This window comes from Aspergillus welwitschiae, assembly GCF_003344945.1.
Source record: "Aspergillus welwitschiae strain CBS 139.54b unplaced genomic scaffold BDQ94scaffold_15, whole genome shotgun sequence".
NCBI lineage: Eukaryota > Fungi > Ascomycota > Eurotiomycetes > Eurotiales > Aspergillaceae > Aspergillus > Aspergillus welwitschiae.
In genome coordinates, this window is record NW_020798709.1 from 392,991 (window position 1) to 415,569 (window position 22,579).

At 49.7% G+C, this 22,579-nt stretch overlaps 10 protein-coding genes across 10 annotated transcripts; 4 read left to right on the top strand and 6 right to left on the bottom strand.

The window, feature by feature from the left end:
* Positions 1-24: 24 nt before the first annotated feature.
* BDQ94DRAFT_31258 (uncharacterized protein) lies at positions 25-510 on the bottom strand. Its single transcript, XM_026775467.1, has one exon. The coding sequence runs from the start codon at positions 358-360 to the stop codon at positions 115-117; it is 246 nt and encodes an 81-aa protein (XP_026626609.1). The 5' UTR covers positions 361-510; the 3' UTR covers positions 25-114.
* Positions 511-3,159: 2,649 nt separating this feature from the next.
* On the top strand, positions 3,160-4,791 carry BDQ94DRAFT_31279 (heme-dependent oxidative N-demethylase family protein). The gene is made up of 3 exons (XM_026775469.1): positions 3,160-3,467; positions 3,535-4,000; positions 4,058-4,791. Exons 1-3 carry the CDS (start codon positions 3,263-3,265, stop codon positions 4,536-4,538), a joined length of 1,152 nt encoding a protein of 383 aa, XP_026626610.1. The 5' UTR covers positions 3,160-3,262; the 3' UTR covers positions 4,539-4,791.
* Positions 4,792-5,965, bottom strand: BDQ94DRAFT_31280 (PRP38 family protein). Its single transcript, XM_026775470.1, has one exon. It carries the CDS (start codon positions 5,810-5,812, stop codon positions 5,045-5,047), a length of 768 nt encoding a protein of 255 aa, XP_026626611.1. The 5' UTR covers positions 5,813-5,965; the 3' UTR covers positions 4,792-5,044.
* A 191-nt stretch (positions 5,966-6,156) lies between these two features.
* Positions 6,157-7,084, bottom strand: BDQ94DRAFT_170195 (kinase-like domain-containing protein; the record flags this gene model as incomplete). Its single annotated transcript, XM_026771437.1, has 3 exons — positions 6,157-6,492; positions 6,550-6,890; positions 6,946-7,084. 3 exons carry the CDS (start codon positions 7,082-7,084, stop codon positions 6,157-6,159), a joined length of 816 nt encoding a protein of 271 aa, XP_026626612.1.
* Positions 7,085-7,799: 715 nt separating this feature from the next.
* On the top strand, positions 7,800-9,371 carry BDQ94DRAFT_31295 (uncharacterized protein). The gene has a single exon (XM_026775471.1). It carries the CDS (start codon positions 8,039-8,041, stop codon positions 9,098-9,100), a length of 1,062 nt encoding a protein of 353 aa, XP_026626613.1. The 5' UTR covers positions 7,800-8,038; the 3' UTR covers positions 9,101-9,371.
* A 138-nt stretch (positions 9,372-9,509) lies between these two features.
* On the bottom strand, positions 9,510-11,777 carry BDQ94DRAFT_31298 (WD40 repeat domain-containing protein). Its single transcript, XM_026775472.1, has 4 exons — positions 11,620-11,777; positions 9,902-11,558; positions 9,585-9,834; positions 9,510-9,528 (listed from the first exon to the last, which is right to left on the bottom strand). Exons 1-3 carry the CDS (start codon positions 11,657-11,659, stop codon positions 9,612-9,614), a joined length of 1,920 nt encoding a protein of 639 aa, XP_026626614.1. The 5' UTR covers positions 11,660-11,777; the 3' UTR covers positions 9,510-9,528; positions 9,585-9,611.
* Positions 11,778-13,091: 1,314 nt separating this feature from the next.
* Positions 13,092-16,601, top strand: BDQ94DRAFT_170198 (putative DEAD box helicase involved in nonsense mediated decay; the record flags this gene model as incomplete). The annotated part of the gene is made up of 5 exons (XM_026771438.1): positions 13,092-13,478; positions 13,540-13,898; positions 13,968-15,979; positions 16,046-16,139; positions 16,202-16,601. 5 exons carry the CDS (start codon positions 13,092-13,094, stop codon positions 16,599-16,601), a joined length of 3,252 nt encoding a protein of 1,083 aa, XP_026626615.1.
* Positions 16,419-17,428, bottom strand: BDQ94DRAFT_31308 (uncharacterized protein). Its single transcript, XM_026775473.1, has 2 exons — positions 16,879-17,428; positions 16,419-16,799 (listed from the first exon to the last, which is right to left on the bottom strand). The coding sequence occupies exon 1, from the start codon at positions 17,380-17,382 to the stop codon at positions 16,909-16,911; it is 474 nt and encodes a 157-aa protein (XP_026626616.1). The 5' UTR covers positions 17,383-17,428; the 3' UTR covers positions 16,419-16,799; positions 16,879-16,908.
* A 277-nt stretch (positions 17,429-17,705) lies between these two features.
* mpkC (mitogen-activated protein kinase mpkC) lies at positions 17,706-19,680 on the top strand. The gene is made up of 9 exons (XM_026775474.1): positions 17,706-17,856; positions 17,912-17,959; positions 18,043-18,172; positions 18,227-18,270; positions 18,337-18,436; positions 18,487-18,843; positions 18,895-18,973; positions 19,043-19,226; positions 19,277-19,680. The coding sequence occupies exons 1-9, from the start codon at positions 17,801-17,803 to the stop codon at positions 19,467-19,469; spliced, it is 1,191 nt and encodes a 396-aa protein (XP_026626617.1). The 5' UTR covers positions 17,706-17,800; the 3' UTR covers positions 19,470-19,680.
* Positions 19,681-20,515: 835 nt separating this feature from the next.
* BDQ94DRAFT_178620 (putative neutral amino acid permease) lies at positions 20,516-22,205 on the bottom strand (the record flags this gene model as incomplete). Its single annotated transcript, XM_026773161.1, has 3 exons — positions 21,856-22,205; positions 21,369-21,798; positions 20,516-21,314 (listed from the first exon to the last, which is right to left on the bottom strand). Exons 1-3 carry the CDS (start codon positions 22,043-22,045, stop codon positions 20,516-20,518), a joined length of 1,419 nt encoding a protein of 472 aa, XP_026626618.1. The 5' UTR covers positions 22,046-22,205.
* Positions 22,206-22,579: the final 374 nt, after the last annotated feature.

Genomic DNA, 22,579 nt, shown 5'->3' on the forward strand with positions numbered 1-22,579 from the left:
AACCCTATCTCCTCGCGTTTTGCATTTGCATCTCCTATGTCTTTCGATTTGCGTGTTTCGGCGAAAACAGCGGTGTTATGATACCCATTTGTCACATAATCCTTGACTTCCTTTTCATTCGACTACAGGAGAGACGATGGACTCGACAGCCCCACCCCTCCGACATAAACCCCCACCTCCAGTGTTTCGATCATCACGATGTCTACGCGTCATGCATCCCTCACGGTGGTGCGTTTGGTAGAGGGGCGGGGAAGCTAAAAAGCATTTAAACAACGGACCCCCATTCATTCGCCTTTCGGAGGTGGAAAAACACAGCCGTCTGGCGGCTACAACAAAACTTACTACGCAAAACCACGTCATCAGGCGTGGCTCTTCTCAGATTCCATCGATTCTTTTCCCTGATTGTCGACCTCCGTGTATATCGAAGCACAGGGACCTGTGCTACAAGCTGAAGTACATACTCTAATGGATTAACCAGAATCCTTCCCCTCGCTCTTGTTTTCCTACTTCGAACCTCTTTTGTCATCTAGCCCCTGTTTTTCTGTTCCATTTCCATTTCCATATTCATTGTCTGTGTTTTTATTACTACAAGTGTCAGGGTTACATGGAGCGTCATTTGAAATTCGCATGAATGCATTGAAAGATTGGTCGGTGTGAGATATGTCGCTATCACTGGGTTCAACCTGTAATCTTACCACGATGATGGAGCGAAGTTGTTCTGATAGCGAACGATGCAGTGCATCTACACTAGTGAGGTATTGCAGTGGAATTAATACCGGACGGAATACAAAGGCATCGATCTGTTTCCATATACACATCCCCTTCCATCCGCCCCATACCACTACCAAAGTACCATCATCTATCTATCCCTGGTCCCTCAATCCCCATCGTAGCGGGCCCCAGACCCAAACCCCAGCGCAACCCAACAATCGAACCTCGAACAAACCGGTTTCTCTCCGGTTCTTTCCAAGTCGCGCCGGGCCCAGAACATAAAGTGACAGCTAAACCTTCCGACGCACGGATTACCCGCTCCCGCGCCCAGTTCGAGATCATTCCAATACCAATCACGTCTGCCGAAGCCACATGTAGTTTTTTGCCACTTCCACGAAACGCCTACCTACCCTTAGTTTATCTGTATGTATGGACCCACGGCCTGGAACTATCTACTCATGCTGTCCGGGTACCTGCATTGCCAATGAAGTTTTGCCACCTAGTTGTTTCGAATTCATGAGCTTGCGTGGAGCTAGCTGGTTTCCGGTTCTTGTGTTGGTTGTATGCGTAGACAGGGAGGGGGCTTGTTTCGTGTCCTGTTCATTGCCGGGTAATTTGTGCGTGCCTAGAAGAACTTGTGTTCATGGAAGTTTGGACGTGCGCATTGCCAATGGTCTGTTTGGGATCGATTCTGAATGAAGAGGAACTGTGATTAACTTTGCCTGGTTTCACGAGAGATCTGATACGCTTTGGGTGTGATCTTCTGATGATCTTTTTGTTTCTTTTGGATATGTACTCGTCTGAAGAGACGGAGCTAGCGTGTAATGCCTGCCACAGATAGTCGCTTTCGGACTTTATATGAAAATTGATAGATACTTGATGAGTGTTTGAGCAGGGTCGGACAAGTATGGGTCAATATCTGCACAACACTGCCAGGCTATGCCCCCTTTTTTTTCGGGGATATAATCGCCAAGCTTCCCAAACAGGCTTAACTAGAGGCATCTTAAGTTGAGCAACGTCTTTGTAGATTTCTTGTGGCAGGGTGGAAACGATTCTGGAGATACTAGCCCGAGATATCAATCCCGGGGTTTGGGGAGCCCCAATAACGGTCGAGTCACTCGCTAGGATCTCTGCGTGGCTGATCAGTTCTCGGATCTGTGCAGATACAGGTCAAATCCGGTGCGTTGCCGCGACGAATCCCATCCATCGCACGGTTGTGAAGTGATGTAATATGCAAGCAGGAAGTATGGGAACAACCTGGCGGCACCTGACTACCCCGCTGCGGGATAGTTTTGCCATTCCAGGCAATCCAACTCTCTCCTCTCAACGCCGCTTCTTTCCCTCTTCTGTCAGCTGAATCCAGCATCTTGCTATTCCTCGGTTTGCTGCGTCTCCTGCCCGCTTAGGTCGATCATGATGATGTCGTGGGCCTATTTCTTTCCTGTCGCAAGCCCCCCAACCCCAAACCCCCTCACCTGGTGCAGGGAACTCGCTTCCGGCGGTTTTCTGTATACCTAAGGATTACCACAGGGCGCAGCGATATGGGTGATACATATGATCGAAGCTGGCGAACCAGCCGTTGCTGGTTACATTGCAGCGGATGTACTCATCCCTTGTAGTGTTCTGGATCGGTCTCGTTGTGTCCTAACGTTATCTCGAGTACGCACCGATTGGAAGATGGTGGGACATGACATTGCTATAGGCACGTCTTTAAAACCCTCGGCGCATCGTCCCAATGGAAGAGCAGTTTGAGCTGGCGAATCAGCCGCGTCTCTCAGCTAGAAGGTTGCGCCGATCCGTCATGAGTCTGCGCCTGAGCCTGTTATCGTGTCGTTGACCGCTGGCCACGGGGAAAAGCATGTCGGTTATCAAAGCTTCTGCGTCGTATCTGACTGATATTGTCCTTATCTTTGTTATTTATCTGCATTGCCGCACCAAACGGAGTAAAATCTGTCGAGGGATGCCACCTTTATGCAGCAGGTTATCCGATTTATCGGCTGGGATTTCCCCAGAATTCTTGTCGCAGACTGAGATTTCCTAGTATGGCTGTGTGCCAACGTTATGGCGACCGCATCAGACTGCCATTCACGTAAAGCCTCCACTTTGTCAGGTGCGGTATAATTGCTCCTGTTTCCCTCTGGCGTCTTTTTCGGAAATCCCGATCCGCTACAACCCGGTGGTCACAGTCCCTTCTTGTCTCATTGTCTTTTCGGGCGTTGTGGGGCAACAGATATCCAATATGGACGTGCTGAGCAACCAGGGTCACCTATGGCTGGTCGGCCTTGCCATGCTCTCACTCGCTGGGTTCCTCCTCGTCACCGGAAGATTGCAGGGTAGCGGTTTCTTGGGTCGCGTTCGCAACAACAGGTTCTCAAAACGTGGATGGCAGCCATGGGCAGCAGCAACCGATGAGAAGCCATCAACTGGACCGTCTTCTGCAACCTACGTGAACGTCTTTCCACCGCAACGTCGTCATCTCCTGGATTCGTCAAAAATTGCGATTTCATGTGAAAATGTCAACGAGGAAGAAATTGCAAAGTACCCACTGCCCATGACTGCGAACTATGAGACATGCACGGACAAGAGATATACTCCAACAGGATTCTCTGTGGCGGAGGTCAAGGCACTGGGTGATTTCCCTGACTATGCTGAGCTCAGTGGTGTGCCCTTGCCGGAGCCTTACTACGAGTTCGACATTGACAAGGCGTTGCCACGACCTTATCGCCCATTCCGGTGGTCCTACCATCAGACAATGTGTACGTTACTCCCATCTTGTACTTGATCTGCTCAGGAAGCGCGAGCTAACCTCCTGCAACTTGCTAGCCCTTACGAAGCTGGAGACCGATTGGTGGATCGAACTCGAGAACACCTACAGAGAACGAATAACACAGCGCAAGGAGTTGTACGCAAAACATGGCAGCTCCGTACTTGGTTATCTTCCTGGCTCAGAACTGGCCTGCAAGGAGCTCATGGAAATGGTATTGCAGTTTATCTGTGCCCGCTATCCGCAGTGCTTTTTCATCGAGAACTACCAAATTCTGCACAATCGCATCCTAGGCACGACAGAGGATATCCGGTCCAAGCATCCCCTCGAGGTTCTTATCGATAATGTGCCGGAGGACTTTGGGATTATGATGCGCGATGAGAAGACAGGATTCTACTTCCTACGCGCAGGCGTCATCTGTTCGTCTTTGGGATGGAACGTTGGGACCAAGATTGGCCTTCAGCTGCATCAGATCCACGAGGATATTCCTGACTACAAAGAGAAGATGCAGTTCTCCATGGATCGGTAAGTTCATTCGGTCGTAGGTTCGAACAGGATGGATAATCCAATGAAATTGCTTAGATTCTTCACTAAGATGCCTGCCGACAAGCCCATCCAGAGAGGATCCTGGGGACTCGAGGTCGGCCAGCCTCTGTACATGCCCAAAGGGGACCCTCACGAGAAACTACGCCTTTCCCAGGACCCGAACCTTCAGCTGGACAATTGTCATCTCCGAGTCGACTGGCAGACTCTTCGTCGTCTTCCTCTTTCCGCCGCCATTGTTTTCAATTTCAAGGCCCTTTTCACCCCGGTGTCAGAATTCCGAGACGAGCCAGGTGTGCCCGCATTGACGCTCAAGATTCTGAAGGAAGGTAAAAAGAATCTGATGGATTACAAAGGCACCTGGCATGTGGAGCACGTTGTAATCCCAAAGCTTGAAGAGTGGGCCAAGGAACAGGAAGACAAGGGACATGTCCCCAAGAATTGGCAGGTGTCAACCTTGGATGACAGTCCATGGTACAAGGGATGGCAGGAGAAATGGCATCGCCAGCAGGGCTTCTAATCCTTTACGAATGTAGACCAGTTGGGTGGAGGAGATTTGCACATATGGGAGGCTGTTTCATTCCTTCTATCGCCGACTATGCCATGCGTTGTGCTTCAATGGAGGCTAAGACTGTGTTTTAATGGAGGCTATCTTAGCGCATTCTGAAATTGAGCAATCTACTCAATAGATCCCACGAGGACCGAGTAACTGACCAGGTGCGTACATCCGTAGCTGCAGCAATAGCCTGTCACTTTACGTATCGTTTCAACGAACGTAGATATCGCTGGAGCGGTTCCGAATGGCTGCACATCAGCAGCGAGAGTAGGTGCTAGACAGCACGACCTGTGGACCACCACACGGATCTGATAGCCATCAATCCCGCACCGTCTAACCGACAGCCCCAGGGATCCAGGCTTTTGCGCAGCATTCTGCTTGCGTCCTCAGGCCAATAATCCAGCTCAGCCGCGCCGCAATTCCCAGGCTCAGAAAAGAGGTCAAAAATCACCACACACCAAGCCGATACCTCAATCATCACCCTGCCTTTCCCCCTCCTCACTCCCCTCATCCGCATCATCCTTCTCATCATCATCATCCTCCTCCTCCCGATCACTCCTCTCCATCTCCTCCAACTCATCCTGCAACGGACTAACCCTGACCTCCAACAAATCCAAATCCTCCAAAACCTGCCTAGCAGGCAACTTCCACAAACTCGTACCACAAACTCTCTCCTTCGTCAACAACTCATCCACAAACTGATCCATATACGTCAACGTAAACGAATCCCGCACCCGCCTCTTCAACTTCCGATAATCCAACAACAGCGGTTCCAGCGTCTTGTACACCTCCACGGGCTCGAACGTCAACCGCACGTAAAATGCCGCTAGTGCGCGGAGGTATTTGAAATCGCCGCGTGCTTTCACAACACCATCATCGTGTTCTCTTTTTTCGTGTCCCGTGGAATCTTCATCGTTGGCAGGATCGCTGAAATTCAAATACTCGAGGATGATGTCTCGCTCTGGGTTGAGTTGGAGGAGCTTGAATGCGAGACATAGGAATGGGGATGGCTTTTCGGATACGCCGTAGACACCCCCGATGGAGGTCATTTCCACGGCGCGATCGCAGAGCGTCGCGGCGTTGAGACCGAAACATTGCTCTTTCCAGTAGTAGGAGTCGGTGATGCGGTCGCGAACGGCTTTTTCGAACAGAGTCGCTGGGTTCACGCCGCGGACTAGGGGGCCGCTGTAGCCTCGGTTGTCGAGGAAGGTGCTGGCGTCGGCGCGGTGGGAGGTCATTGTATTGGTTTTTTGTCTTTTGTGTCGGATAAAAGGGGAGGAGGTGGTGAGGAGAGTCAAGGGTTGGGATAATTGGGATTGGTTTGGGGAAGCTGAGGGAGCTCACTAGCTAGTCTATCTGCGGTGGAGATGGTGATGGGATTGTTTTTCTGCCGGTTGGATGGTGGTACCGCCTTGGATGTGGTGGGTGGTGGGCGAGGGCGGTGTAGTGTTGGCTGTATACTACTCTTTCGGTTTAAATTACTATCGCCATATTATCACGGATGGAATTTGATAGACAGATATGAGTTTCATCGATTTTAGGTACTCAAATGTTCATGGCAGAAGCATGCTATAGACCTTCGTTACTCTCTAAACCAGGGATCATTCAAGATCTCTTTCACCGAAGCACGAGCAGCTGGCTCAAAGCGTAACAACTTCCGAATAATCCTCCCCAATTTCATAATATCATCTCTCGTCAATTCCTCTTTTCGCTCACCATCAAAGTACATCTCTTCAAGCCACTCCTGCAGTTTAGGCCCATTATCCGCAGTGGCATCGTCGCCACGCATTGACTCCCATAAAGGTACCCATCTCTGGGGCAATGCTTCATTCGTTATCTCTTGCATTTGCTCAACGAGGACTCTGGGAGTAATCAAGATGTTATCAAAGGGAGGTTGACCCGCAAATAACTCGAATAACTACCGTACACGTCAGTCACAACAAGGATGATCATTAGTAGGAGGAAAACTCCATACCATGCAGCCCAGACTCCACAAATCCACACGATAATCCAGCCGATCTTTGAATATCACTTCAGGTGCCCGGACTACTAATGGAGTGTGGAGTGTCTTGGGCACATTATTCTGTGTAAATGATTCACCGAAGTCGACGATCTTGATGGTATCCGACAATTGCCATGATCGTGTATGTGAACTCGCAGGTCTAACAATGTACTCGGGTATACCAGGCTCGAGACATTTACCGTCATTTCTGCGGACAAGTCCGATGTCTGGTTTTCCTAGTATATCGATGAATTCGTGTTCTGGGACGTTGGCCATTGGGGGTATAGTGAAGGCCAGGTTGCGGATATGGAAATCTATACACTGTCAGTTAGGACTGTATAATGCAAATACTATGGATCTAGAACTAACCTCCATGTGCGATCTTCCTACGATGCAATCCTTCAAGTCCCATCAGAGCCTGTCTCGCAACAGACTTGGCGATATGTTCCGGAAGCCTCCCATCTGCAAATCGCTCCTCCACCAAATCAGATACACTTGATCCCAGCATCTCGAGAACCAAACAGGAATGTATCCCATTAGGTCCCTCTATATCAAAGTGATTGAGTATGTGCACGACATGCTGAGGACTAGCCAGACTCTTCAAAATGTCTATCTCTCGATGTCCTCTATCACTATAATTCTCCGATACGCAGATCTTAATAGCGACGTATCTCCCTTCTCTGAGATCATTTGTATCATTATTAGCGGTTATTCAGATAATCAGTAACTAGTCAAAATAAAGAAACTGTGATAAGTACGGTTCATCTCTAGCGGCCCAGACAGTGGAGTATCCGCCCGTTCCTAGCTTATGCAGGATTTTGTATCGTCCATGATGGAGGAGGCTTCCTGGTTTGATTGGATGGTAGCCGCCGGCTGTATAGCGGTGGAGGGGCTCCGCATTCACAGGGGAAGAGTATTGGGGTACAGTTTTGAGGAGAGTTGAGTAAGATATGGAGTTGTGCTTTGAAGTGGAGGCGGGTATTGGTAAAGATAGAGTGGATGTATGTTTTATTCTCAGTGATGAGGATACTCTCAAACGCATAGTAAGTTTTCATTATCGCATGTTATCATCTAGATAGGTGATGGTAATGGCCAAGCTCCATACTAGTTACTGCGCAGTGAAGTGCCAAGACGCAGCTTATCGATAGTCGCACGGCCAACGGGAGACAATCAACAGGCTGAGACATGGTGGTGGCCTTGGCACCGCCACAGTGAATGTTTGTGATCATCGTCTGCCTGTGTCAGGTTGGAAACTCATGCTGCTATCAACTATCATGATCGCTGGATTTCCCATCTGGTTCGAATTGAAAATTACTCGTATACTGGCTGTATAGTCCGGGCACTTCGAAGCAGTTACTAGTGCATATCTAAACAGTGCTGCCTACCATCCAGTCTCCACAGGCTACGTACGACGGGTATACACAGACACGCACTAAGCGATTAATTCGGGGGGCAGACAGTCATGGTGCTTCTTACTTCGTCGACGGTCTCAGTCATCATATCCACTGCTGTCATTTGTACCTTTACTTTTTTGCTTTTCCTTTCGGGGTATGTCCTGCAACAGCAGTCCGTCCGAAGTATTCAGCATGCCATCCGACCGCCTCCTCCACCCCCGGCGGCGGTTCCGGTGGGAGCATACCAAGGGGCCGAGCAAGAGTTCCTCTCCGATAGAGTCGCCGATAAGCAGCACAAGAGGGATGATGATGCTGGTTCCACACAAGCAACGACAGGCAACTTTGCATACCTCCAGCTTCTCTCCACTCCCGATCCGTCTGACATCTGCTCCGCCATCCTCTTCTTTAAGCACCTAGCGACCAATGGTACTGCAGTCCAGGACAGGCTGTTCATGTATCCGCGTGAGTGGGACCTGATGCCCACTAAGGAGCTTACCGAACCGGTCGCCACGGCCCTCTCTCTGCTGAGAACGGCAAGTCTTGAGTACGGCATATGGCTTCTGCCCATTGATATGACGCTAGCCACTTCTGAAGGCTACAGGCCTACCGATACAAAGCTGCTGCGGCTGGGACAGATTCAGTTTATGCAATATGACAGTGTCCTCTATGTGCAAACGCCTGGTTTGCTGCTCGACACCGCCAAGTTGGATGCTATGCTTCTCTCCAGACCGCTGCCATTGCGACATGACAAGAACAGACCCGAATCTTTCAACAATGAAGCCTGGCTCCCTATGCCCCTGAGAGCAGAGAGAGACTCAGCCCTGCCTCCGGTATACCTGATTACGGTGAACAGTGTGGAAAACGGCCATATCGAAGCTCGTGGCCATGTTCCAAGCACAGATGTTCCCGGATTTAGTCATCTGGTCACGGGACCTGAGGGCATAATGTCGCCCAACGAAGATGGTTTCAACTCTGATGAGCAACCAGGCTATGTATATTTTGAGCAGGATGATGAAGGTCATGTTAAATGGACCCATAACCCATTGTTCGGATCTTGGCGGGTTGGGCAAAATGAGGTATGCGAAGGCCTCAACCTTGATGATGCAGTGCACGATGGCTATGATTTGTGAATTTCTTGTTTCTTTGCTTTTGCATATTGGCTGGCTTCTATGGCGTTTGCGGGTTTCATTTTAGGCGATTGTATTGATGGCTCAAAAGAAAGCGAGTCACTGGCATTCCAGGTTCCCATGGGAGTTGAGGTATATATATCGGGAATATTGGTGGTTTTCGTGTCCATATTTATGTGTGTCCTCTGAGGCACGTGGCGATACTTTATGCAGTCATGTGTATATGAATCATGTATTATGCCAAGATACTATCGTATATCGAAATTAGGTTGTCTAGTATCAGGGGACTGCATTCATGTCATTCACATTAGTCATCCATGCATGTTTCGTGGCAGAGGCGATGTCTGGGTCATCGTTTTCATATGAAGCTTATGTCCAAGAAAGAACTCCAATTCTACTGTATACCCAAAGGGTGTGTCACTGATGCCCAACTATAACCATTAGTGTTCATATATCTTCAAGGCCACAGATGATACGACACACTTACCCTTTTACAAGGCAGCAGGCAGACCACTTATCCAGGAACCCCAATCTCATAGCCTAGCAAGACCTCGGTGGTATTACCTTCCCAGCCTCTGTTGCCACTTGTTGAGACCATGAAGCGACACGCCTGGTCAATGTATAGCTGGGAAACAGTTCCGGTACGATGTCCCGGGATAATCAAGAAAGGCACCGTCGAGTGGCGAGTCACTTGCTCATGTTTGAGGTCGTACAACCTCAGAATGTCATGCGATGCGCTGCAAAGTGACGGTCAGCCCGATATGTCACTGGAAGTAGAGCATTAATGACGACGAAAGTACATACCAAACAATGTGTCTGCCGTTAGGCATCGCCTTGAGTGCCGTGACCGGACCACTGCCCTGAGGGAACTTGAAGGTCCGTTCTGCACTCCTGAGGCCCTTATGAAGACTGTACTCCTCGACAGTGCCATTACGGCGGCCTGCATAAATATAGTTGCCGTCTGGAGACCAGCAGGCATTCATGCACCAAGGTGGGCAGTTTTGAGAAGTGATGCGAGCAACGGCGTCTGGCTCTCTTCTATCCCACACTCGAATAGTACCATCAATGGATGCAGCCAAGAATAGGTTATCGGTGTTAGAGGTTGTTTCTGCTGACGCAGGAAGAGCACTCTCTTGAGTATGGCTAGGCGGCTCCAGCTCTTCGGCATGTGGTAGTCCATTGATCATCGGCTGAGAAGAGCCATTAGGCATCTCCGCCGGGGGGTGAGTGGCGGCAATATCATTAACAGTTGCGGCTTCAGCACCAGCCGCAGCCGGAGCCGGAGCCGGAGCAGCAGGAGCCTCTGCAACGCCGTTCTGACTCGGTTCCGGTTCTCCAGGGGCATCGGCATCTGGCAACACTCCATTAGTTAGAGCTTTACCAAACTCATCATCCTCATCAATGCCGAAAGCATTTCCAGATGCGCCGGCCTCGTCGCCTCCATTCCCGTTCTCGTCGCCGAATAGCGAGTCGGCCCCGCCGAAGAGTGAATCGGCCGGAGAGCCCGCCTGCGGGTTTGAACCAGCGCCGTTTTCACCGTCGTTCGACGTATCCATGAAGTTAAAGCTGCCATTCTCAGGAGCCTGGTAATTGGACGAGTATGTTCCATTTGTTTGCTGGATCTCGGTTGTATCCCTGGGAACTGGCAGACTGGATTCTGGTCGTATCTCGACCGCAGATATTTGCCCGGCACTAGACCCAAATGCGCGTCGGGTCTGCCCTGTGTTAAGGTCCCAGTCAAAAACTCGCTTGTCCCAGCTGCCGGACAGTAGGGACTTTTCATCTGAAGTCAAGCTCAGTACAGAGACTGCGGATGTATGCTGCTGCAGAAGAGCGATCTCTTTTCCTTCATCGTGACGGACTGATTGCAGACGGATGCTACCAGATTCCAAGCCGGACAACAACCATAGACCCTCACTGTGGCTAGCCAAAGAGTATACTGGCGATATTGTGTTCCCATCCATGTTTTCCCAGTATGTCATTAGCACACCCGCCTTGATGACACTGTCGACGAAAGGGTGTCTTTGCGCCACAGTGAGCATCAGCTTGCTGTTGACAGAATCTACCCAATTGAACTTCCGAACGTATCCATCGGAGCCGCCGCTGAAAACCCATCTCATGTCAGCGGTCGCAGTTACCGCATTGATCGAAGTACTGTGAGGGGCGGCCGTAGTTGGGACTATATCGAACGTAGGCGCCGTCAGGCATTTCTCCCGCACGCTCGGATGGAAAGCAGCTCTCGGATCAGAAAAGGAATTCGCAGCAGTTGTATTAGACATTTCGACATCAGGGTTCGGTTGCGTCGCTACCCCAGCGCTTTCCGATGCATGACTGGCATTGGACTGGCTTTCCGCATCTTGGTCGGCGTCCACGTCGGGATCAGGTTCGTTGTCATTACCCCCATCGTCTGCATCCCGAAGTGTATCCTCCATTTCATTGTCCGAGCTTCCGTCTTGAGAGCCTAAAAAATGGGAAAATTATCAGTGTTGCCCAGATGAACCGGAGGAAGTCACGAAGCTTACCTGCAAGGTCGCGATCGTCGTCATCTTCAACCGAAGCCATGGTTCAGTAAGAAGACTAGGCTTCTCGCCAATTGGATATGTGAGTGGATGATGCAGGGAATAGAGATGCGTGTGTCGACTCCCCAGTGACCGCGTGGTGGAGATCGGGGTCCTTTCACAGGCAAGGCGCAACAATTTCAATGAACGCAAAGCAACCCCGCAGACTGAGGGTACATAGCTTATTTTCGCACACCTTATTGCACTAATAATAAGCGCGCGCACGTAAGGATGCCTTCACTGAACAGGGAAGTCCGCAGAACAATACAGAGAACGACATGTAGCTATCGCTGGATTCTGGGGTAAGTTGATCCTTTGCTGCCCGCTATGGCCTTCCCCGGTTCGGTCACGTTTCGCGGTTAATAGATGCCTCAGGCAATAAGGGTCTCTATCCGGTTAGCGCATATGGGTGCATTTATTGAGCTCCAGCTTTAAATACTGGTGATCTTAGAAATGGCCCAAGACACAAGGTGATGCAATTGCTGGAGGACTGTCTCTCTTGATTTGCTCGTACAACTGGTGTGTGAGCACAGACCATAGCTATCTTGGAAATTTGTGCGTCAGAAAACATAGCGGTATATTAGTACTAGCTTTCAGTTGGGCATCGTTTTGAAAAGTAGTATCATTCAGAGTACAGATGCCGATAGAAAACGACTCTAATCCGACGTATAGCGGGAAACTACTCATAGCGAAACTAATGGCAGGCATCCAGAGCTTTCAAGGTTCGTCTAGCCTAGTAGGCGTAGGCCTCATACAACAGATCACATATAATGCCTCCCCCGTTCGCGCTCAGTGGAAGCCAAGGAGTTGTATGATGAAACTAAGGGAGACATGGCTTCCAGCCTGGGTTCTGCTTTCCCGCGTTACTGTGGCTGAATGGACAACGTGATCTGGCCTGCAAACAGAGGAGTACCCGCGCTTTCTCAACCTACAGCCAGATGGCTGATGTTACACCATAGCCACACGTCAACTCTACAATCACTAGGTACACCTGTCAATCTCACTTTACTCCCAACTATAGTTCAAGGCATAACCAAAAGAGAAGCGAAGGAAGTGGCAGCCGAGCACATACAAACGGTGAAGGAAGAAGTGATTGAAGTGCATATGAGATATGGAATCTGCCCAGTGTTATTCAGGTGAATAGAGCGCAGATTGGTATATTACCTACAAATACTATAGACACTGCATACACTGTAGAAACTGGGGGCGCTGATTATAAGTACCCGGAAAGATCCTTCCTACTTCTTACTTCCCTCCTCCTTCCTCATCTCTTCGAACTCTCTCCACCAGTCCTTCTTTTCCTACAAAGCAATTATCTGATTTGTTACCTCCTAGCCGATTACTTTTGCTCCATCTGGCATACCGAGGCTTCTAATATAGCCACTTGCACAAACCTGCTTATTGAATCTTTTCTGACCTTGACGATCCCTCTCAATATGGACTCAGAGGAAGACCATCGGCCCGGGACTACAGGAACAACCCCCAAGCTATCAAACAAAGATGTGAACGCTCACATGATTGTCAATAAGGACATCAGAGAGTATCTTGTCCAGCCATCTACGGACTATGCTGAGGAATGGCTAAAGAGGCCGGAAATCCCATCGGCAGAAGAGATCTTAGGCAATTCTGGTACCGGAGAAGATGATTATATTGAGTTGACACCAAACAAAACTGAAGGTCCTTGGAAGTCGAGTGATGAGTACCTCAAAGCCCACTATGAGCTCCTTCGAGAAGACGCAGTTGCTCCTCTGAGAGATGCTGTTGCATACGTCAGAGATGACCCCCATATGACTGACTCCAAGCTTGTGTCCATCTATGATAAGGTAGATTATCTGACACGCCAATCTTCTAGGATTGACTAACAATCTAAATTATTTGCTCTAGGTCTACTTCATCGGTATCACATTCGCGCAAAGAGGTCTAGGAATCAAAATCCGTTTCTCCACTAGCCGAGCCGAGAAGAACATCGTATGGGAATATACCAAGCGTCTAGTCAGCGGCTCCATCATTGCTCTTAGTCCAGCAGATGACGTGTTTCAGCAGAAGTGCGTTGTTGCTATTGTTGCTGCCAGACCACTCGAAGGCGTCCAAAAGTATCCTTCAGAGATTGATATCTTCCTTGCTAGACCTGAAGATTTTGAGTTCGACTCTCAGAAGGAATGGATCATGGTAGAAGCCAAGGATGGCTACTACGAATCTGTGAGGCACACTATGGCAGCACTTCAGAAGTTGAAACAAGAAAGGTGAGTAGGCCATTAGGTGGCATATGCACAAAGTATTCTGTTTAAGTCATATTTTAACTGACAATGTAGATTTCCTCTTTCTGAACACATTTGCCTGCTTGACGCACATGTTGGAGCTCCAGAATACGTGGAGAAGAATCCTATCTATGACATACAGTCGGTAACTGAGGCTGCCGAGGGAGATAAAGTTGACATCCTCACAAACTGGCCTCGAGAACCAAGCCAGGCCATGGACAATACACAATGGCAAGCCTTACAGGAAATGCTTACGAAGAGGCTCTCGCTCATCCAAGGCCCTCCTGGCACAGGAAAGACATATGTTTCTGTTGTTGCACTAAAAGTTTTACTTTTAAACATGAAGTATGGGGATTCTCCTATAATCCTAGCCTCCCAAACGAATCATGCGTTGGATCAACTTCTAAGGCTCGTCGCCACCTTCGAAACAAGCTATATCCGGCTCGGTTCTCGGAGCAACGACCCCGAAATAAAACGACGGACTCTCTACTGTGTCAGACAGAATGAACCCGCCGTCACGGTACATGGAAGCGTTCTAGGAGGGGCCAGAAAGGAGCAAAAATTCTTGACCCAAGCCATTGCCAGAATTCTGCAGCCATTCAACGCCGAAAATGCCCAGGAGCCCCTTCCTGCTTCTCTATTTGTTGAGTATGGCCTCTTGACGGAGACGCAGCTCGACAACTTAAAGAAAGGTGCTGAAGGCTGGACTCGTCCCACTGATAGTGAAGATACCGACCCGCTGGTAGTCTGGCTAGGTGACAAGTTGGTGCCATTCGAAGTGAAGTATGAAAGAGAGAGTTTCGGATTCGAGGAGGATGAGGTAGATCTCGAGTACGAACAACTAAAGGAATTGGAGGCCGAGCAGGGCATTGAAGAGGATGATTACGAGATCCTCAAAGGACAATTCATCAATCTTCGGGATGGCCTTTGTGGGTGCAAACTCGCGTGCTCCGAGGTTTCCGCAATTGAGAATCTGAAGCAGAAAGATCTGTGGAAGGTGAGAGAAGAGGCTCGGGGGGCAGTGTATGATGTCCTCCGAAAACAACTTAAAACAAAGATGAGGGAGACTCTTCTCCCACAAGTCTCACTCTATTCGAAGAACTGTGAGAATATCCACATTGGCAAATGGGAACGAGATCACCACGTTCTTCGGACAGCAAAAGTGATCGGAATGACAGCCACGGGTCTGAGTAAATACCGGGGACTGATCTCTAGCCTCAGACCGAAGGTTGTCTTGATCGAAGAAGCCGCTGAGGCTATCGAGGCACCAATTGTTGCTGCGTGCTTTGACTCCCTCCAGCACATGATACTCGTGGGTGACCACCAGCAGCTCAGAGGGCACTGTACTGTTCAAGAGCTCGGGGGCGAGCCCTACAATCTTGGGGTCTCCATGTTTGAGCGACTAGTCAGGAACGGAATGGAATACGTCATGTTAAACAGGCAGAGAAGAATGGCGCCAGAGATCCGGCAGCTCTTGGAGCCTATCTACGGCGAACTGTATGACCATGAGTCAGTACGCAAGCGTCCTGGAGTGAAAGGGATGGGAACCATTCGCTCCTACTTTTTCACTCATATTTGGCCAGAGAGCAGAGATAACCTTGCGTCCAAATACAACGAGACGGAGGCCCAGATGATTGCCGAGTTCGTCGTCTACCTGGTGCAGAATGGCAACACGGTGAAAGATATAACAATTCTGACCTTCTACAATGGCCAGAGAAAAAAGCTTCTGACCGTTTTGAGACACCATCCGTACCTTCAAGGCCAGTACGTGAAGGTGGTAACGGTGGACTCATATCAGGGAGAAGAAAACGAAATCGTGATTCTTTCACTCGTTCGGAGTGGCGAAAACGACATTGGATTCTTGTCGATTGCAAACAGGGTCTGTGTTGCACTGTCGCGTGCCCGACGCGGGTTCTATATGTTCGGCAACGCAAATTTGTTGGTAAAACAGAACCGGCTCTGGCGGGACGTACTGACATTGATGGCCAACAACAAACCACCACGGCGTCTAGGAGCACAGCTGCCTGTCACATGTGTAGAACACAAGCGGACGACTTTTATACAAGGTTTGGGATTTCCTTCGTTGAGCTTGTAGTGTCAGTTTGGATGTTTTGCTGACACCTGAAACTCAGGTCTTTCCGACTGGAACAAGATAAATGGCGGATGTGATTCCCCTTGTGATGGAGTGTTGGATTGCGGCCATCCCTGCCCAATCAAATGCCACAGGTAGGTGCAATAAGTTTAGTCTAAGGGAGACTTGTGAAGCTAATATAGTCGCAACCACACAGCTTTTCTCATGACCAGGTCGAGTGCAATGAAATTTGCAACAAACGCATGGCTTGCAAGCACGTCTGCAGCGAACCCTGTGCAATAAGCCATGTCTGCAGGTGCACTTGCGAGATGGCTTCACGACTTGATGATTTACGTCTTCACAATGAGTGCCAGGGCTCCACTGCCCCGCTGGAGGGACCGAGTCCCTATCCTGAAGCGGTCAGACATTATCAAGCGTTTGCAAGTGGAGGTGCGAAGGAGCACGACGCGCTTTTGCTGAAGAAGGCTACCGAGACCGCCGCGGCAGCGTGGCCCACACCAGGAATAGAGGAGGATGAAGATCTTCTCCCCGAGACGAGTCCTCAGGAACGCGACACCACGGTTCTCTTGTCGGAGGAAGATCTCATGGAGATCTGATGGCCCACTGGAAGGAAATCCGAAGGCAGAGGCTAGAGGACTTAGAGTTTTATAAGACCCAGCACCAAAAATAGGTAGATAGGGCTGCTACGTGGTGTGTGATAATTTAGTTTTCTCAGTCAATCAAGGAATTTGGCGATGATGTCAAGGCTTGCTCCCGTACTCTGATTGGCCCGGAGGCTCTAGCGATAGTTCATTCTAGTAAAGACGATGGAGAACGGTTAGTACAAAGTAGGATAATTTACTGCTGTTACGTCCCCAAGTGGTACTTCCTTACCACGCCCGGGACCCCCGCATTCCCAGTCACTCAGTTGGGTTCTTCCGTCTTCTCGACTCTTCCTTGCACTTCGTGTCTCGAGCAATCACGATGTCGCGCGTAGGTTCCACCGATCGAGTCAACAAAAAAAGATGATACTGGAATGCACACGCGACCAGGCGGGGTCGTCTGTGTAACGGCCCTGCAAGCGAGACCTTCGCTGCATCGTTGGAGTGGGCCAGCGGAAGCGCAAGACGTGCGAATGTGGATTCCTGAGGAAAGCTCGGAATTCCCCTTGAAAGAGGTGAGGATAAACTCGGAGACGGCCGGAACGTGGGGAGTGGACAGATGGGCGACCCGCTCAGGGAAAAGACGGACTCGACTCAGTGACGCTGGACTCGCTGGAGTCGTTCGACAGTGGATTTCCCGGCAGCAAGAAAAAGGAGGGAATCTTGGAAATGGAAAAGCCCCGGCGCGCTGGTGGCTGGTCCAACAACCCGCCAATCGCAGGCCGTGACTGGCCATTCAGGCACTGCCCAGGCACCGCTTGTGGTACTCCCAGTAATTAAAGTAGTTAATAGTTAACTCGAGTATCTACTACTACTTCCTCCTCTTCCTTCTCATTTATTATTCACCACCACCACAACGCCTACAGGTGCATGGCGGGAACTTCCCTTAACACTAGTGGCCGTCCATGATGCAACTGGCTTGCCTTTGCTCAGCTGGCATACTTCCTCCTCCCTGATTCTTTAAAACCATCTATCACCAGGGTCTTCAAGTTTAACTTTGCCACTTTCAGTTCCTACTACGGACTTACTACTACTAGGTAGTACTACTGAGTCAGTAGTGCTAAGTTAGTACTAACTCCTTTAACTACCATCTACTACCTACCATTCTTGCACCCATTCTCTGTTCTACACGGTTTCCCTTTCTGTCAGACAACATGGCGGAGTTCTTGCGATCTCAGATCTTGGGGACTACGTTCGAGACCACCAACAGGTGAGTGATCACTTCGCTACTAAGGTCGATTCGTAGCTACTAATCTCCTGTCCAGATATTCTGACCTCCAGCCTGTTGGACTTGGTGCATTCGGGCTTGTCTGGTACGAGCACTCCTTCTTTTACATGTAGTCGCTCTGCCTGAATATACGGATTAGATTAGCTGACCACGATGCGGCCACACTAGCTCGGCTTATGACATGATTACGCGCCAGCCAGTAGCTATCAAGAAAATGATGAAGCCGTTCTCCAACGCCACCCTCGCCAAACGCACCTACCGCGAAGTGAAACTCCTGAAACACCTGCGTCATGAAAATGTCCGTCTCCTCGCACTTCATTCCTAATACCATGCGACTGCTGACGTTCAACAGCTGATTGGCCTGAGCGACATTTTTATTTCACCATTAGAGGATGTGTATGTGGCTAGCACAATGGCTGATTCCAACGAATTGTTCGCAAGAGTACTGACGATAGGACGCAGTTATCTGGTGACGGATCTTTTGGGGACTGACTTGAACCGCCTTCTTACCTCAAAGCCTCTGGATGGCAAATTTGTTCAATATTTCACCTACCAGCTTTTGGTAAGCCTGCCGAACTCTCCAAGTTGACACGGACTTGCTAACGACCCTAGCGAGGCCTCAAATACATCCACTCCGCAGGCGTGATACACCGAGATCTCAAACCGAGCAACATACTGATCAACGAAAACTGTGACTTGAAGATCTGTGACTTTGGTCTAGCGCGACTGCAGGAGCCTCAGATGACTGGATATGTTTCAACCAGATATTACAGGGCACCAGAAATCATGTTGACATGGCAAAAATATGGAATGCAGGTGGACATCTGGAGTGCTGGCTGCATTGTCGCAGAGATGCTTCGCGGCAAGCCATTGTTTCCTGGGAAGGATCATATCCACCAATTCTTCCTGATCACAGATGCTCTGGGGAACCCACCCGACGAGGTCATTGAGAGGATCTGTACAAAAACTGTAAGAGCTGAGTCGATCGTTGGTCTACCTGAAAGCTGATTTATCATATAGACCCTTGACCTTGTGAAATCACTGCCAAAGCGCCAGCCAGCTCCTTGGGCGACATTGTTTCCAGACTCTGATGAAAATGGTACCTACCCCTTCCACAACCAAACAAGTGTGTGAAAGGTACTTGTATACTGATGAGCTTTGTTCGCAGCTATTGATCTCCTTGGAGAGATGCTCATATTTGATCCCGACAAGCGGATCTCTGCTGCGAAAGCCTTGGAACATCCTTACTTGAGCGTATATCACGATCCCACTGATGAGCCGGTCGCTGAACAAATGTTCGACTGGTCTTTCAATGAAGTGGCGCATTCAATCGATGAGTTGAAAATCATGATGTAAGTCTCCTGCGATCCTTGACCGAGTTCCAGACTGATCAGGATGCCAGATACACTGAAGTTGTAGACTTCCATGATATTGGGCCTACCGAAGAACCAGTCATCACAGAGCCCTTCTTGTCTCCCGATCCGAGTCTCAGCCCTGAGGTCCTTGACCCGCTTGGCCAGATACAAACCCAAAGCATGGTCACCAAATCAGCGGAGACCTTAGACCAAGATATTCTCCAGTACCTCCAAATTTAGACTCCGCCAATTAGTAAAGCTCACGAAGGAAGCAAGAGCCGCAAATTCGGTGAACTATTTTCCGTTTGTCCTCACGAGGATTTCTGGAACTGACATCATGATGCGTCCATTTCGTCAACCCTTTCGTCAGATGAGGCCTTGAAGATCGGTCATTCATAAATGCGTCCCTTGCCTAAACCCTGTCACAGGCACCACTAAAACAGCGCAAGTCAGTGACTCAACCTTCTCCGTTGACAATAACCCTTCCCTTATCGACGTGTTTCTCTTGTACTCCCCGTCTTCGCATCGACTTCGAGACACGAATATAGTCGCTTAAGCTGAAGGCCAGACATACACTTTCATCCCACCCAGCTATCAGTGCTCCCACGGAAGAACGCCACCCTCCCAGCAAACCAGCATTCGTAAAGCCGAACCTAACACGATGAATCTACTGCTATCCACTTTGGCAATCTTATTCCCTGCCCACGCTTTCCCTTACACACAAAATCGAATAAGCGCGCCAAATACCACCTGGCAGATATCTCTATATCAAAATACACACTGCACCGGCGAAGAAACCTCTTTCTCTGGGAACGGGACATTGCCCTGCCACGATGCAATACTCAACGGCGGCTCCTTGGGCTACATAGCAACGATGAGTATTGTTTCGAACTGTTCAGTGCAGGTCTTCAACGATACGGTATGCAGTCAAACCATTGATGTTGTAGGCTCAGGGATATGCCAGGCTCCGGTTCTGCAGGAGGATGTGCTGATTCGGAGATTCTCGATTGTCTGTTAGCGTTGATGTCTCTTGACAATGTCAAGAATTGAGGGTCTCGTGGCTGTCTTAAATTTACTTTCCGCCTTTTTCTATTCCATTTCTTTTTTTTAATTCGAATACTATCTGTGTTAGCTACGGTTATGATTTCCCACCATTTCGAACGAGCCATACGACGAATGACAATTTACAATCACATTCTCATAGTCTGTGTGAACCACCAAAGCAATACCAAATAATGATCTATGAATAATGATTGCATATATTACATTTACTCTAATAGATATGATCAAGTAGAACCACTATTATCTGCACACGAAAACACCCCATCGATCTCCCCATCTCTATACGCATCCATAATCTGCACAATAACCCCATACGTCCCACCCACCGTCATGAACGCCCCCAAAAGAATCAACAATATATGCAACAAATACACAACCCGCTTCACCACCCCTCCAGACTTCCAATACTCCCCATGACTATACACCCACAACCACCCCGGCAAACACAACGCCAACGGCGCAAACCCCAAGCTCCCCACCAACGCCAGCACATACGTGAATATCGGGATTGCGCACGCCAAGATAAATGCAATTGCAGCTAATCCTATCGTGCATCCCAACCACGTACCCCAGTGCACGATTGTGTTAGCTTGAAGATGGCGCGAGTGACGTAAGATCCGAACAAAGAGGTATTTTGCCGCTACGTGCACGTAGAGAGAGCCGCTGACGATCAGGCCTGGTAGGGCGATGCCGTAGGCCACGCGTTTGATGGTCGTGCCGGCGCTGCCGAGGGCCGGAGAGGCGATCCATTTCCCGCACCAGGCGTAGATTACTAGTGCGAAGGCGAGGTAAGAGGATGTTACGAATGACATGCAGAGGTATACGGCTTTCGGGTAGTCTTTGGGTTTGCGCATTTCGGAGATCACGGGCAGGAAGGCCGAGGTTGCGGCGCTGGACACGAATATGGTAGCTGAGGCGGTTATCCCCGCTGCGAAGCTTGGGGAGCCGATTGCATGGTAGCCCAGGTCGTAGGGACCTGTTTGAGGGGCTATGGCTGGGCGAGAGCGGGTTGTTACGCCGATTCTGGAAGGGGTGTTAGGCTTATGGTGTTGGTGAGAAAGGGGTTAGGGGACGTACACGACAATGAGGACAGCGGCTAGGATGCTAACGAAGCCCACCCAGGTGAGCCACCCGATGTGGGAGAACTTGCGCACACTAGCAAAGCCTGCGATGATGATGGTTGCGATGAATGAAAACCACACTGTGCACAGGGAATGAAGGGAGAGGGCGTTAAATGCGGCCGAGACGCCAATTATCCCTGATGCAGCAGTAATCACGTATGTCACGATGAACATGAAGCCGACAAGCTCGCGGAGCATGGGCCCTCCTATAAGCTGGGCCATGTCGGCCACGGAGTGACATTGTGGATATAGTGTGCGAAAGTTGCCCAGGATTATGGCTCCGTAGGCATTGATGACACACCATCCTACCAGGTTGACGGCACCAGGGAAGGCCCCCAGGTCATACATCACTGATGGGATGGAGAGGATGCCGGTTGCGAACAGCACTGGAGGAAGTCCGATCAGAAAAACTGCGCGTTGTAGGGGACTAGTTGGAGACATACTCTTCAGGAAGATTGCTGATGCACGGATCCAGCTGACAGTGCGAAAATTGACCTTGCCATCTGCTTGCTTAAAAACTTCATGGCTATCGTCGTCTACTTTGACCTCTGAAGAACTAGCGACTCTGATGTCGTCGCTAGCATCCGGGGCTGGAGCGACCTTGAGGTCCTTGGCCTCATTGATGTACGACATGGTAGGTGTCCAGAGGAAGGGAAAGAGGCGTACCCTGGTACCCTCTTGAGGCGGGACCCCTTACATTCTTATTGCTGGGCATTTCTTGCACAGGGATCAGGCTGCGGAACATTATCACCAGTAATATGATCGCTACTGATAGTATGACGGGCCGATGAGGTCGAGCTCAAGTGCTGGCTGATAAGAATTCCCACGGAGAATTATCTCCGTTGGAGTGCCACGTTGGAGTCTATCAGTTGGAGTAGACGGCATCGTGCATTATCGATGGCTGCGATACGAGGGGCATTGGAGTAGGTGAATAATGCGATAAGGCTAGTGATTCGAATAATTTCGTCAGTTATCGAATGTGTAAGTAGGAAATAGACATGTCCGATGGGTTTGGTGGGTTTTGGCGGTTTGAAAAAAGAAGTGGAGATTCCAATCTGATAAGCTGAACCCTTAGGCTTTCAGGCCGTGAGGCCGCCCCGGACGGCTGCCTGGGAGGGGGATGTTGGAGTCACGACAGTCCTTCCTGCCAAATGTAGTAATCGACTC